At 51.2% G+C, this 15,334-nt stretch overlaps 1 protein-coding gene across 1 annotated transcript; it reads left to right on the plus strand.

Moving 5' to 3' along the window:
- Positions 1–10,785: 10,785 nt before the first annotated feature.
- Positions 10,786–15,334, plus strand: TUBB1 (tubulin beta 1 class VI). The gene is made up of 4 exons (XM_063096147.1): positions 10,786–10,842; positions 13,394–13,502; positions 14,037–14,147; positions 14,256–15,334. The coding sequence occupies exons 1-4, from the start codon at positions 10,786–10,788 to the stop codon at positions 15,332–15,334; spliced, it is 1,356 nt and encodes a 451-aa protein (XP_062952217.1).

The raw sequence follows: 15,334 nt of genomic DNA on the forward strand, positions 1-15,334 counted from the left end.
CGGCCACGCGCCCTGTGCCCGCCCCGCCCGGCCCTGAAGGCGGAGGCCGCGGCCGGACACACCCCGGGGCGTGGCCGTCCCGCCGCCGCTCCTGCCCCGCCCGGTGACCCCGGTCCGCCCCCGGGCGCCCGAGGTCGGGGTCGTGCCCGAGGACACAGAGCTGGACCCCAGACCCCACCCCACCGCCAGCCACGCGAGAGAGCTGAGCCCGTGATTGCAGAACGTCACTCACTCTCGGGGGTCTGGCGCCGGGTGCGGGGCTGCAGGATGGGATGGGCCGCCTCAGGCCTGGGTTCGTGGGACCCCGGCCCGGAGAGAGACCCCAGCGTCCCATCCAGGCCCAGGTCTGCTCGGGCCAGCGGCATCTCTCCGAGGCCCTGGGGAGGCTGCTGTCCCCACAGAATTAGGCCCTGGCCTGGCTTTCTGAACTCAGTTCCCCTAAGGCCCGGGTCCTTTCTAGAGAGACATTTACCTTTCCCAGAGAGGGAAGGCGGGATCCTTCTCGAAAACGCCTCTAAAGGAAAATTTCAATTGACACATATAAATCTTGAGTTTCATGTTCCACCTCCCAAAGATGCCTGGAAAGGGTCCCTTCTAACGAAACTCTTCACAGTGAAAGCAGGAACCAGAAGCAGAAGTACGGCCCTAGCGCTTGGTTTCACAGCCTCTCGGGTGTCCCCTGCCCCACTCCTCAGGAGTGGTAGTGACTCTGAGCCGAGCCGCACACGGCCTCCTGCTCTTGTAGGAAAAGGGCTCAGGCATTGGGCTCTGGGGTCTCCACAGCCTTCGCCGCAGGCCCTGGGGCTAGGGTCGGCAGACGTGCTTACATGCTTTTTCCCCCGTGCTCAGCAGGCACTCACCACTTCTGCGTCCCCTCCCTCTGCCTGAGCCACGCGGGCTGCCTCCCTGACCTCCAGCCATTTTCCCCACCACCCTGGAAGTGCTGAGGTGGCCGCCGAATCCCAGCAGGCCCGGGAAGCCCATTGGGAGCCCCTGTTAGCCCACTGAGGCCTCAGAGGGTCACTGAGACAAAGTGATGCCCTGGGCTGGGTCTCAACACCTCTCACCTCGCTCTGGGTGTAAAAGGAGTAGAAAGAGACTTGCCGGCCGGGGCTTTCCTCCTCCCACGTCACCTCTCCCACCTCCATGACTGAAGGGGCCCAGGTTGTTCATGGGAGCAAGAACATCCAGCTCAGTTGTCTCTGGGATATCATCCAGGTGGCGTCTCCTAAAGTGGTGGGTTTTTGGCCTCCTCTAAAGAAAAAGCTAAACACTCATGATACTGTGGGGTAATGAATATTTGAGGATACCACCAGGTACCCACAGACTGTCAGGATCCGGATGGTACAAAGTCCAACCACACATTGTACAGCATGGGAAACAGAAGCCCCTGAGGGAGGACTCGCCCTGGATGTAGCCTCTGAAGATGCCCTGAGATTCTCAGAGCCGTCCACTGTGGGTAGACGGTATCCCGACAGCAGGGCCAGCCGTGGGGTGTGGGACCCTTGCAGTCACCCCCATGAACCTGGGTGGAATGTGGGGCTGAACAAGGGCCACGTCTATTTTGCCCTGGGGCTGATGATGACAGCCTCACCTGCCTGATCCCAGTTCTCCTGGACCCCACCATTTCAGCCCCCAGCCTCTGGCTAGTCAGACTCAATCTAGATTCAGACCAAGGGCAACAGCCTGCACAGTCCTGCTTCCTGAGGCTAAATCACATGGCCTCGTTTATCTGTAGAGTCCCAGTGTGGTGACTGTCTGGATTTAGCCTATTGAATGTGTGTTAAAGGAAGAGACATTTTCAGGCTGGTAATGAATAGGACATCCAAAGTTGACGAGTTCTGGCACACCGGGGTTTCCCTAGCGTAGAAGCAACTCAAAGTCAGATTGAAACACAGGGCAGGAGAAGAGGGAGGGAGTCCATGCATTCGAGTCTATGCACCCTTTTCAGGCCAATGGGAAGGAAGGGAGACCTGACATGGGTCCTTCACTGTCCACCTCTTCAGCCCCTTGTGACGGTCAAGCATGGCCAAGCCAAGGGGATCAGGGCTCTTCCCCTCCACACTTGGCTCTGGTCGGGTGGATGCATATCCCTGTGACAGGCTGCTCTGAGAAGCCAGCTGACTGTGTCACTCAGGGGTTAATGAGTTGTGTGGGGGTGGGTGGGGGGTCCCTTTAAGCAGAAATTTCAAAACACATTCTGTTGAAGGAGGTGGCCACAAATCCAGCCAAACTCGAATCCCCTGTGCTGCTGTTAGTGAAGGATGTTCAGCCTGAGGAGCTCTCTGAAGGGCACATGTGAGTGAGAAGGTGATTGGGACCAAGGAAGAGGAGAGAGACACATTTAGAGAACTTGCTAGACTGGCCACCCGGCCAGGATCCCTTGCTGGAGATTGCTTGCTGGAGGTTGAGTTTATCCCCAGGGCTCTCTCTCTTCAAAGCAGACTTACCTGTGTAGCAGCTTGGGAACTCTTGGAAACCTGAAAGGTGTGTTTCCTCCAGACACCGCTGCAGGTGCCTGCAAGGTCATAATGTGGATAGTGACTCACTCATCTCCGCCTGGAGCAGAGGAGGTTCAGGGCAGGGCCACGGACCTTCCTACCTCTGAGGCCCTACTTGCCTAAGAGTGGCTTCTTTTTTTTTTTTTTTTTTTTTTTTCTTTTTTCTAAAAGATGACTGGTAAGGGGATCTCAACCCTTGGCTTGGTGTTGTCAGCACCACGCTCAGCCAGTGAGCTAACCGGCCATCCCTATATAGGATCCGAACCCATGGCCTTGGTGTTATCAGCACCACACTCTCCCGAGTGAGCCACGGGCCGGCCCTTAAGAGTGGCTTCTAGCAGCTGTTTTATAAGCAGTTGTGTGCCACTGCTGTCCAGCTGGGGCAGAATCAAGTAGGTATTTGAGAGCTAGGCGTTCCCCCTGAAACTTCTACTATAAAGTTTTTTTGCCTGGGAAGCTGGCCGTGTGCCCCTAGTCTTTCTTCCTAGAGGTAACTGAGTCTTTCCTGCCCTGGTGGTGCTTAGAGGCAGAGGGCTGAGACAATGGTATTCTAGAGGACTCTGCAGCTCTCATTTGGTCCTTGGCACAACCCTATGAGGTGGTGGTGGGGGGATTTAGATGCTGTCACACCATTTTACAGGTGGGAAGACTGAGTCTCTAGAGAGGTCAGGAGATCTGTACTCAGCACCAGGTTCCTTAGTGGCAGGTTTGAATCCAGTCCGCCCACCCCCCCTGTTTTTTTACCCTACGAAGTCTCTTGGCAAACACATGATCCAAGGCCACAGACACAAAAGCCTATTCATTTCTAAAAATACGGTTGATTTTTCCCCTTGTCCTGATAAAGAACAGTACACATACTTTACAGTTAGGCCGGGGCCAGCCCACCTTCCCAACCTGGAGCAGAAGGTGCAGATGAGGTTTTTAGTTGACTGTGGACTTGCCCGGGATTCCTTTCTTCCCTTCTTCCTTCATGCCGTACTGTCTGGCAACCTGGCAAGCTGCAGGCATTTCCTATTATCCCACATTCCCAAGCTTAGCCACATCCTGGATACTGGCATTTGTTTTGATGGATGCTGACAGTGCTTGCTAGGCAAGTTGGGTTTTACAGGGCACAATGGTTTCCTCTCCAGCTGCAGGGACTTCCTCGATCCCTTCAGTCAATGGGTCAGAAACTCATGCTAACTCCCAGATGCCTTTGCAGTGAAGGCCTTGTGATAGGATAGGTCTGGCTTTCCACCGACCCTGTCCCCCAAGCGCCATCACATGCCACACCCTGGCTAGGTGGCACAGTGGCCTGCTGCACACATTTGCATAGGAGTGAAGGTGGCTTCCCAGGTCACATGCATGAGGTTGGCCTCATCAGCATCACCTTTGAAACACACCGGCTGTGGCCTGGCATGTGACAGCTGCAGCACCACCGTGCACTTGCCCACGAAGTCTGTTCAAGGGGCGCTCGGTCATTCACCTGATCCAGTTTGTTTGCCTTCTAAGTCCGGCTGTCAGCAAGTATTTGTTGAGCACCTAGTATATGCCAGACTACTGTTGTCAACTTGGTGACACAACAGTAAACAAAGCCCTATGAGGAGCTTACATTCTGGTGAGGGATCATGTGGAAAAGTAAAAGGCTCAGGAAGCAGAAAGTGCTTGGAAATAGATAAAATGGGGAATGCTAAAGATGGGGTTGGGAGCTAGGGAAAGTCTGGTCTGGGACCATAGGTATCCAATGAGTTGAAATTGAATGATGAAAACACAGCTGTAGAAGGAGCTGGAAGGAGATGTTTTAAGCAGAAGAAAGAGCATATGCAAAGGCCCGGTATGCAACATGTTGGGTATGTGTGATGAACTGGAGGAAGGCCCTGGGAGGTCACAGGAGAGGTCATGGACAGGGCTACTCAGACCTCCAGGCTGCAGGGACCATGTGGTGCCCAGGCCACACTTCCTCCAGGCTGGCCCACAGTGTGGACCTTTCCAGACCACCTCTCCTTCCTCCCTTTCTCCTCCAGTTTCTGATGGGAGGGCTGTCCTGGCCCCCCACCTCTCCCTCCTCATGTCCCAGCCCAGGCGGTTTCCCATCCCTGTTTTGTGTGGCATGTACATTTTGAAGGATCCAGAGGAACACAGCAGCTGTGGTCAGAGGTTTGGGTTTTACCCTACTTGCCATGAGTTTCCAGGAGGGCGGTGGACCAGACCTGATTTATGTTTATAAAATCCCTGCGGTGGCTGTGGGAAGATTGACATGGAAGGAGGCAAGCGTAGGTCAGTTAGAGGTGAGTTGGTTGAGGAGGAGAAAGCTGATGGCTATTGCTGGAGAGAGGAGTAGACTACCTTGGGGCATCCTCTGGGGGTTGGGGCCAGCAGGTGCAGTTATGGACAGAGGTAAGGGGCAGGATGATGACAGTGCCTAGCTGGAGGCTGTCTGTCCCATCAGCCACTTGACATCTTGAATGGTACCCCTGGATAGAGGGTCCAAAGACCTGTGATCCTCAGTTGCTTCTTCTGCAAAATGGGGAGAGCCGTCACCCAGCTGAAGGGCTGTGCAGGCTGGGTGAGGTAATGTGTGAGAGGCATGGCAGAGAAGCTGGTAAAGTCTGGGAGAATGGGGACCTAGTGCTGTGATCACCCTTTAAGTCCCTGGAGGGCAAGGCCCTTATTTTCTACTTTCCTGAGGTCCCTCAAGCCCCCTGAAAAGTACTCAGCCAATATCTGTTGGGCAAGCAAATAGATTTCTGAGACTCATACAACAGAGAGTTCTTGGACAAACACTGGGCGTGAGGAAGTATAAATTTTTGTTTGATTTCAGCTCCAGGTACTGACTTGTGTTATGCTTATCTCTGTCCATACCCCAGAACATTGCTTATCAGTAGCTGCACACCTTGGCGGGCAGGGAAGACGCAATTGAGGAGGTTCATGTGTCCGTCACCTTCAGAATCACAGTTGTTCAGGGGAGGTGTTGTTGCTGGTGTGTGTGTGTGTGTGTGTGTTTCCTCCTGTAAATCAGAGATACCACAGCCGAGGGTGATGATGATCAATGTACCCAAAGAGAAGGCAAGGACAGGGATGAAGAACAGCCCTGTGAGCCCGGGGTAGTGTGGGTACCATGAGCATTTCTGCGGTGGGGGAAGAAGGTCAAAAACAACAAAAACACCCCCGTGGAGCTGGGTAACCTGCCTTGATGAAGCACAGCAATGACCTCCTAGTTCCTCTCCTCTCGTAGTTACTTATTCATCCTCCTAGAACTTTCTTTTCCATTAAGAGAACGCACATTGAAGCAGAGTTCAAGAAAGTGGAGCTCAGCTCATCTGATGGTCTGCCCACACCCTCTGAGTCACTCATAATGGCCCCTCAGATGTCATTTTCTTGCTAAGACATTTGGAAAAATTTCTGCTTCTGATTCACAAGCAAACACTATAATTCAACAATCTTTTCTGAGTTATTCAAGGTACTTCAATGCACTCAGAAGTGGAAGACCAGGGGTGGAGGAAATCAATGAATTCTCTGAGTGCTCTGTTTTTCTCCTAATTGTATTTCATTTGCCAAATGGAGGGTGGGGGGAGTTCCAGCTGACCACTCGGGGACACAACTCCTGGGGGAAGTCTGGAAGCAGCTGATGTGGGGTTTCTGGGTGACACTTGGTTTTTCTTATCTTCTTCATTCTATTCCCATAATAGACCTAAGTGTCATCCAGGAAAAGGCTTGCTACCACCGAGTCTTCTCATGGACTGCTAGTGTGGCAGCCTGCTGGAAGAGATGGTGCTCCAGGTTCAGGACTGGTCTGGTCATGGTTAATAATCTCAGTGTCTCAGGTGGTGGGTGTCCTCATCAGCCGTGCAGGATCACCTGCCGTGCACGCTGAGAGGAAGCTCTTGCTCCTGCCCTCTGCCCATCTGGGTGACACTGGCGGAAACTGTGTGCTTGAATGCAGTCACTGCTAACCTCCTGTCTTCACCATGGCCCTTCTCTGGAGGCAGAAAATGACTTTCTCATTCATCACAAATAGCCATTTTAAATCACTTGCTGCAGTTCAGGGCTGGGGTGGAGGGTGGTCACCTTCAGCCTGGTAGGAGAACAGACCTTGGGGTAATGCCAACCTCTCCAGGGGCACCGCTCACCTGTATGCCAGAAAGGGGCCACTTCTTTCGGTCTGAGGGCAAGGCAGTACATATTCACTACTTCACTGGCTTGCACTAAACTGGCAGTCAGAGGAGAGCTCTTTCCTTGGCAGAACAGGTGCCTTCATAAATAAAGGCAAAAGAACTGGGGACAGGTTGCTTTTCAGAATTGCTGCATTTCCTACCACTATGTTCTGCCCAGGAATCTGAAATCTGGACTGCCCTCCGTGCCCGTGACTTGACAAAGCCTGGCACACAGTAGATGCTCCACCCGTAGGTGGCGAACGGATGGGCCTGTCTACACAGAGAGCCACATTCTCTCCTCCCATCCTGCAAAGCCAACATGAGAAACTCCACCTGCAGCAGTGTGCACAGTCCTCACGAGAGGCTTGCGACTTGGGGATTGTTATCCCTTCTTACAGAAGAAAAAATTCAGGTGGAGGGAAGAGCTGGGCCCCACTCAGTGGTGGAGCTGGGCCTCAGCTCAGGGACCTGCAAACTTTGCCTGCCCAGGAGCTGCCTGCCCTGCGCCCTCTCCACAGCACACAGCGTCCAAAGCCCAGCACCGGCCCAGACTGAATAAACACTGCTGGCGATACAGGAATCAAAGCAAACAGGGCTTCTCTTTTTTACCCTCTTTTTGCCAATTGCCCCATTAACAGAAAAACCTTTTAAGCACCCATCTGGAAACCTGGCTTTGTCCCCTCCCTAAGCAAACTGAGATGACCACGAGGAATGTGCTCCAGGGTGGAGGTTGGGGAGGAGAGACCCCAACACACTGGATCCTGCTCATACACCAAAGAATGAACACAGGAAGATCAAAAATGCCCCTCTGGCCCAGCCCAGTGGTCCCCGCAGTGAGGTGGTTTGCAGCCAACACAGGCCCTTTCAGCAGCTCTCCCTCGGAGGGTCCAGGCTGTCCACGGCCGTGGCTTCCCATAATAGCTCATGGCGGTTATTCCATCTGCAGTCCATTTCTGACGTCCAGGTTTGTTGGGACAGTTTATACTTTCATCCTAGACCACCTCTTAGGGAATGGGGGAAAAAGTCCTTGGGCACCGTGTCCCCACCCTCTATTACGAGGACACACTCGTGAATAAGTGCATCATTGACTTTAAGAAAACTTGCCATTCTGAGCATCGCTCCTCAAACTTGCCCAGCTGTTGGCGTGCCCTTCTCACACATTTACTGAGGCCCTGTTACAGATCAGGCACTTTGCGGATTCGAAGGTGAAAGAACACTGGAAGCTCCCAGGCTGGCGGGGAGATAAGGCATGTGTGTAGTAATTAGCAGATAGGCCCCTGTGTGATGACTGCAGATTTAAGTGCTCTGGCCCCGCAGAGGGAGAGGTGTCTCTGGCAAAGGAACTGTCTGTGGGAAGATCATGGAGCTGCCTTTGAGCTTTGGAAGAGTCTGAAAAGAAGGGGGAGTGGGGTAGGGTGGGGTGACTTGTTGAGGGGATACAGGGAAGAAGGAAAAGGCCAAGGCACGGTGGGAGGGAGGCTCAAAGTGAGGGAAGATGGGCTTTCTATGGAAGCCGAATGGTTTGTTCTGGACGTACTTTTTAATTTGTGGAAAATATTGCTGAGCACATATGAATATCTTCCTCTTGAATTTACACATTCTTGTCTTTACCTTGGGGGAGGGGGTGGGGGAAGAGGTGTTTGGAGCAGAAGCATCTGTGAATCATGTGGTCATTCAATTTCAGTAGAAAAAAGTTCCAAACTTAGAGAGACATTTCAAGAGTACTAATCTTGTACTAACTGTGAACACATCCACCAGTTGTTAACATGTTGCCACTTCACTTAACTGCTCTCTCTGCATTTATCACTTTATTGTGGTTGTTGAATTGTTTGAGAGTGAGCTGCTGTCATCATAACAACTCGACCCTGAACTACAGGACTTCATAGCATGGTATCTCCTGAAGACAAGGACTTCCACTTATCCGAACCACCAGGCCATGATCAAAGCCAGGAAACAGAACAAGATACAATGTTATTATCCAATGCACACACAGACCATGTTAGAGTTTTGACAGTCACCCTAAGAATGTCCTTTACAGCAACCCTTTCTCTGATCCCAGATCTGGCGGGGATCACGGGGTGCACTTCGTCGGCACTTGAGGTCGGCCTGGAGTACTACACACTTGACGGCAGTGAGGAGTGGCCGTGGTCCCTGAACTCCTGGGACAAAGTCCTTCTTCCCCATATCTGGGTTTCTCTTCTGGGAGATAGCACAGGTCCCTTGAGTTCACTGTCCTCTGGGGGCAAGCACAGGTATTCCCTCGTTAGTAGCTTTCCTGCTGGTGTTCCTGACCTCACATGTTGGGCCCCACCAGGCCTGTAAGAAAGACCACAGGACTGAGTCAGGATTAAGCTCAAGGCACAGGAAGGACAGACCCCTCAGGGACCAATGGGACTAAAACTCAAAGGTTTGGCTCCAGTGCCTCAGCCAAGGTCACCCATCTGGTGAGAGGCAGAGGAGGGGAGGAAGCCAAGGACTTCGGCTCTGAGTCCAGTTCAGTCTCGCCTTTGGGTCCATGTCCTGTGGGATGATGTCTTGAGCTGTTAGAGCTCAAGGGCCATCATCTTAAATAAGTCAGCTCCAAGGGTGCTGGGTCTGCCTGTGTCTGTCTCTTTCATTCCCGTTCAATGCATGGGGCCAGCCTCGGGGCGCCTGCAGATGCTGGATAGAGGCCTTGAGAAGCAGGTGCCGGCAGGGTGGTGGTTGCTCATGTTCCTGGGGCGCAGCAGTGAGACCTCACCCTCCAGAGCTCACCGGGCCTAAGGCAGCTCTCCTGCCTGTCCCTCTGCCAGACCAGTGCCCTGCTCCTTCTTGGGGGCTCCATGTCCTCTATTTTGCCGGTGTGCCACTGTCACCTCCTCCAGGTGGTGGGGAAACCACCTTTGGGGCAGGGTGCAACACTGGCGTGGGGCCCGGCGGCCAGGCTCTGCTGCTGGGATGGGCGGGCTCACGTGGTCCGAGGTGACGGACCTGGGCTGTTGTGCACGTCGCAGACCCAGGGAGGACCAGGGGAGAGCCAGTTCCCAATGCTGAGAACCTCTTGTGCTGCCACTCCTGTGCTGGGCAAGTGGGAAACGCGGCTGTGAATCCGCCTGGCTCCTAGAGGATTCAGAGCCTGGTAAAGGGAATGTCTGCCACACAGCAACCCCAGACAACGTGACAAGCCCCATGGGGCAACAGAGTGGGGCTAGGAGGGCGCTGAGGAGGCAGCCAGGGGCAGGGTGCGGGAAGGGTCATACGACAGTGGCACAGCAACCTGTGGAAAGGGTGGGAAGTGGCATGTGAGGGAGGAAGAATCCACACAGTGCTGTGCGTGGCCACCACCTGCAATGGTCCTGTGTGCGGTGTCTCCAGTTCCGTGGTGACACAGGGTTTCTGAGGATCCAAGTCTGGAAAAGGGCCTGGGGAGGTAATTTGGGGCTGGGTTGGGCAAGGCCTGAGGGTTGGGCCATAGAGTCGGGATTTTATCTCTTGACTGTAGTTTCCCAAACTCCTAAGAATCATGTTGCCTTACAAGTTTGGCCAAGTCCAAAAAGGAAATTTTCTTTCATGATTATTGTTCTATTATACACACTAGTTATTTTTTCCCATTAACATTAAGGCATACAACTTAAAAGTAAAAATTCCCCATCCATGTTGCCCCCAAAGTCACCTCAGTGCTGCCAGTGGCTTTCCAATGGCTCCTCAGCAGACATGGCTGAAGACAACGGGGCAAGTGATGGGTTTTGGCACAATGCTGCCAGGAAGGGGAGCCCTGTGGAGATGTCCAGGTCAGCTGGGTGAGCCAGGACAACACAGGCTCCAGGGCCAGCGCTGGTGTCTGGAGGCCACCGCAGCAAGGCCGATGGCCCTCGGGCACTGTGCACAGCAGTGGCCTGTGGTCTCCCTCTCACACTCTAGGAAATGACCAGGCAATATCCTGCTTTGGGTGAGGAAAAAACACCCCCTTCCAGAAGGATGATAGAGAGCAGAGAAGGGCTGGGCCAGGCCTCTGGGCTGGACACACCCTTGGGTCACACGGGGAGGGTAGCTTGGTCAGCTGGCCCCACCACTGCAATGATCAAAGCTGTGTTGGGCTCACACCAGTGAACAGCTGCTCCCCCAGAGTCTGAGGATTCCACGGAGGTCTTATACTTGGGCTCAGAGCAAGAATGCGTGAGATCGTGCACATTCAGATCGGCCAGTGTGGCAACCAGATCGGAGCTAAGGTAAGTCAAGTCTGATTGCTAGTACCAGCTTCAGGGCGGCCCGTAAACGTAGCCAGCTGGAAAACACCCCAAGTCAGCGGAGAAGACAATGAGCCTAGCAGGCGGCATGCACTTGCTAAATATTTGATTTTTTTAACAAAGTCGTTAGAGATGGAGGAAGTACTAGAGGCTTAGAGGGTTAATTTAATTAATGTAGACTTTGTTCATAGTTACATGTGGATAACACACTCGTCAACCATTTACTTTCATCATCTTAGCAATGAAATTTTCATATATAAATATAGTACTTTGTCCCAAAACAGTTTTCTTAAGCTGGGAAACTTTTTACAGCATATTACTAAGGTGTGTTTTCCCTCTCCTCCCATGTTTATGTTGTAAAGTAACAATGACAATAACAAAAAATCAATTGCTGTTTTATTTAGTATGCAATAGAAAATTTAAGAGTGAAACCTAAAGTTTTTGTGTACAGCAGGAGAAATAATGAAAATATACCCTCTGAAACATAAATGAGTTTTTCACTTTCCTGCCCCTTTGCTTAAATTTTTCTATGAAGTACCTGACTCAGTTGACTAACTCAAAGAAAACAGGTGCCCAAGTCCAAGGTCTCAATCCTAATCTTAAAATGATCAATAGTGTTATGTAACACCTATCTCCCTTGTTCTCTTTGTTATTTTGAAGTTACATTTTCTAGTATGAATTGCATAAAGGTTTTAAAAAACGTACATTAAAAGGCCTTAGTTTTTTTGTTTGTTTGTTTTTGTGACCGGCCAGTACAGGGATCAAAGCTCGACCTTAGTTTTGTCACAGCAGCATTACTCACAGTAGTCAAAAGGCGGACACAACCCAGGTGTCTATCCAAGGATGAACAGATAACAAAATGTGATATATACATACAATGGAGTATTATTCAGCCTTAAAAAGGGAGAAATTTTAAAAAATTTAAGTGTGGTAAAATACTGATAGCATAAAATTTACCATCTTAACCATTTTTAAATGTACAGCTCTGTAGTGTTAAGTACCATCACGTTGTGTGCATTCAATCTCCAAAATGTTTTTCATCTAGCAAAACTGAAACTCTTTCCCTGTTGAACACTAAATCCCCTTTCCCCACCTCTCATCAGCCCCTGGCAACCACCAATCTCCATCTCTATGACTTTGACTACTCTAGGTACCTCCTTTAAGTAGACTCATACAGTATGTGTCCTTTTGTGACTGGCTGTTTCACTCAGCATAATGTACTCAGGGTTCACCCATGTCATAGCAGGTGTCAGAATTTCCTTCCTTTTTAAGGCTGAATAACATTCTATTCCATGCATATATCACATTTTGTTTATCCATTCATTCATGGTGAACACTTGGGTTGTTCCTGCCTTTTGGCTACTGTGAGCAATGCTGTAATGAAAAACTAAGATCTTTAATGCAGGTGTTTTAAACTGAAGGCAAAGAATATCACTGCTTGAAAAGTAGCCATCATTCCATGCCACTGTGATAGGACATTCATAACTAACACACAGAAGTGGGAGGCCCAAGCCCCCACTGGTCTGGAGTTGGAAGATAATCTGGAGAGAGGCCTTGAGAGGAAGTGCAGGGTCTAGATAAGTTCTGAACTCTCACTCCAGAGCCGTATGGTCTAATGGTTAGAGCTCTGGTGGCGATTTATTTGTGGCCATAAGAACTTTAAAACACATTTAGTTTGGGGTAGCATAGAATTTTATGTATTTATTCTTCCACCCCCCTGAATGGTGCTGGTAGTTTATCATAACATAGAGCCTTGTTATTAAGACGATGACCAGCGCAGATCTGTCATTTACAAGATATGGTTGGGAAAACACCCTTGGTCATTTTAACATAAATGAACATATTTTCATTGCACTTTAATTTGTGCCTTTCCAGGGTGATCAAAAGAGGTCATCCAGTAACTGTTTTCATATTAAGAGCTTGGCACATATCCATATTAAATACTGTATATGTGATTGGAAGTGCAGTAATACTTCAAATGGTTAAGAGAACCACCATCCATAATTTTGAGTTGTGTGTATACCCAATTATCAAAGTGCAGATTACTTAAAATCATGCATAGAAGTCCTAGTTATGGGCCTTTTGGAAAACTTCATGAAAAGAAGTCCCCAAAGTGAGATCAGATATTATTGTGAAATCAGATGAGAATTCACTTTATTTCATTTAATGGGATCTATACTAGCTTTGAGCTCTGTAAGGTGAAATTAGAGATATAGTCCATTGTCTGATGTGAAATTCTAAAACAACACCTTTAATGTATACAATGGCCTGAATTTAATAGGAGCAAAATTCAATTTAATATTTTTGTGTGTTTGACATTTTATTGAAGGTGTTCAGGTGGGTATAAAATGCAGTCTTCATATTCATGCTTGGTAGAGGAAAAAAGTGAATTATGCCACAGAGTGTTCATTTATGAAAAGGTCCCAGAAGAATGTCTTGGGGAGGGTCAAGCAGACCAAGGGAAACAGGCTGGGAGCACTGACTTTCCCTTTCTCAGGGTGCCTCTCAACACTGACCTTCCTCCTGCTTTCAGTTCTGGGAGGTGATCGGTGAGGAACATGGGATCGACTCAGCTGGGAGCGACCGTGGGGCCTCAGCCCTGCAGCTGGAGAGAATCAGTGTGTACTACAACGAAGCCTACGGTAGGGTCTTGGGGGCTGTGCTAGCAGTGGTCCAACCACCGGGAACACAAGCAGAGAAAGAGCAAAGGCCCACGAGACTGAAATGTCCAATGAGTCCCGGCCGGGGCAGGTGGCAGGCAGAGCGGCAGAATCGCCAGGTGGCAGTCCCCGGCCACTGCTCAAGAAGACTGGGGAGAAGTCACTGAATGGGGCATGCATCTTTACACAAGCAGCTTCAGCACCTACCTTCCTTTTTTGTTTTAAAATGAAACCCAGAATCATTTCCAATAGGAAAGAACAGAATCTCTGTTGCTGTCAATGCAACAAAAAAGCAGACAGTAATGGAAAACATGTTTCTTAGGTATTTTATAGATTTGTGTATTGTTGTTGGGGCCAAAGATACAATGGGAGGTATTCACATCTTTATCAAAGATCCCTTTCTAGAGTACCCATGTGTTTTTCTTTTCTGACCATTATCACTAGGTTCTATTTAGATGAAACACTAACTTGTGGAAAAACAACAGTGTGCTGACCTATTCCTATTTTTCTACACAGGTAAGAAATATGTGCCCCGAGCAGTCCTGGTGGACCTGGAACCTGGGACGATGGACAGCATCCGATCTAGCAAATTAGGAGCCCTCTTTCAACCAGACAGCTTTGTCTACGGTAGGTTTTTTCAGAAGGTTCCACCAGGAGGAGAGGGGGATGCCTCCTAGCAGAGCCCTTCTCTCCTCATCCCTCTCTCCCCCGTGCCTGCTCTTCTTTCTGCCACAGGTAACTCCGGGGCTGGCAACAACTGGGCCAAGGGCCACTACACCGAGGGGGCCGAGCTGCTGGAGCCGGTGCTGGAGCGGGTGCGGCGGGAGGGCGAGCGCTGCGACTGCCTGCAGGGCTTCCAGGTGGTGCACTCGCTGGGCGGGGGCACGGGCTCCGGGATGGGCACGCTGCTCATGAACAGGATCAGGGAGGAGTACTCGGACCGCATCATGAACTCCTTCAGTGTCATGCCGTCCCCCAAGGTGTCGGACACGGTGGTGGAGCCCTACAACGCCGTCCTGTCCCTCCACCAGCTCACCGAGAACGCTGACGCCTGCTTCTGCATCGACAACGAGGCCCTCTACGACATCTGCTTCCGCACCCTCAAGCTAACGACGCCCGCCTACAGGGACCTCAACCACCTGGTGTCCCTGACCATGAGCGGCGTCACCACCTCGCTGCGCTTCCCGGGCCAGCTCAACGCGGACCTGCGCAAGCTGGCGGTGAACATGGTGCCCTTCCCGCGCCTACACTTCTTCCTGCCCGGCTTTGCGCCGCTCACAGCCCACGGCAGCCAGCAGTACCGCGCCCTCTCGGTGGCCGAGCTCACCCAGCAGATGTTCGACGCCCGCAACACCATGGCAGCCTGCGACCCGCGCCGCGGCCGGTACCTGACGGTGGCCTGCATCTTCCGGGGGAAGATGTCCACCAAGGAAGTGGACCAGCAGATGCTGTCCGTGCAGACTAGGAACAGCAGCTGCTTCGTGGAGTGGATTCCCAACAACGTCAAGGTGGCCGTCTGTGACATCCCTCCCCGGGGGCTGAACATGGCCGCCACCTTCCTAGGCAACAACACAGCCATCCAGGAGCTCTTCAGCAGGGTGTCTGGGCACTTCTCGGCCATGTTCAGAAGGAAGGCTTTCGTGCACTGGTACACGAGTGAAGGTATGGACATAAGTGAATTCGGGGAAGCTGAAAGTAATATTCATGACTTGGTATCCGAGTACCAACAATTCCAAGATGCCAAAGCAGTTCTAGAGGAAAACGAAGAGGTCATGGAGGGGGAAGAAGTGGAACCTGAAGATAAGAAACGCTAA

Source organism: Cynocephalus volans, chromosome 1 (genome assembly GCF_027409185.1).
Source record: "Cynocephalus volans isolate mCynVol1 chromosome 1, mCynVol1.pri, whole genome shotgun sequence".
In the NCBI taxonomy this organism is placed as follows: Eukaryota; Metazoa; Chordata; class Mammalia; order Dermoptera; family Cynocephalidae; genus Cynocephalus; species Cynocephalus volans.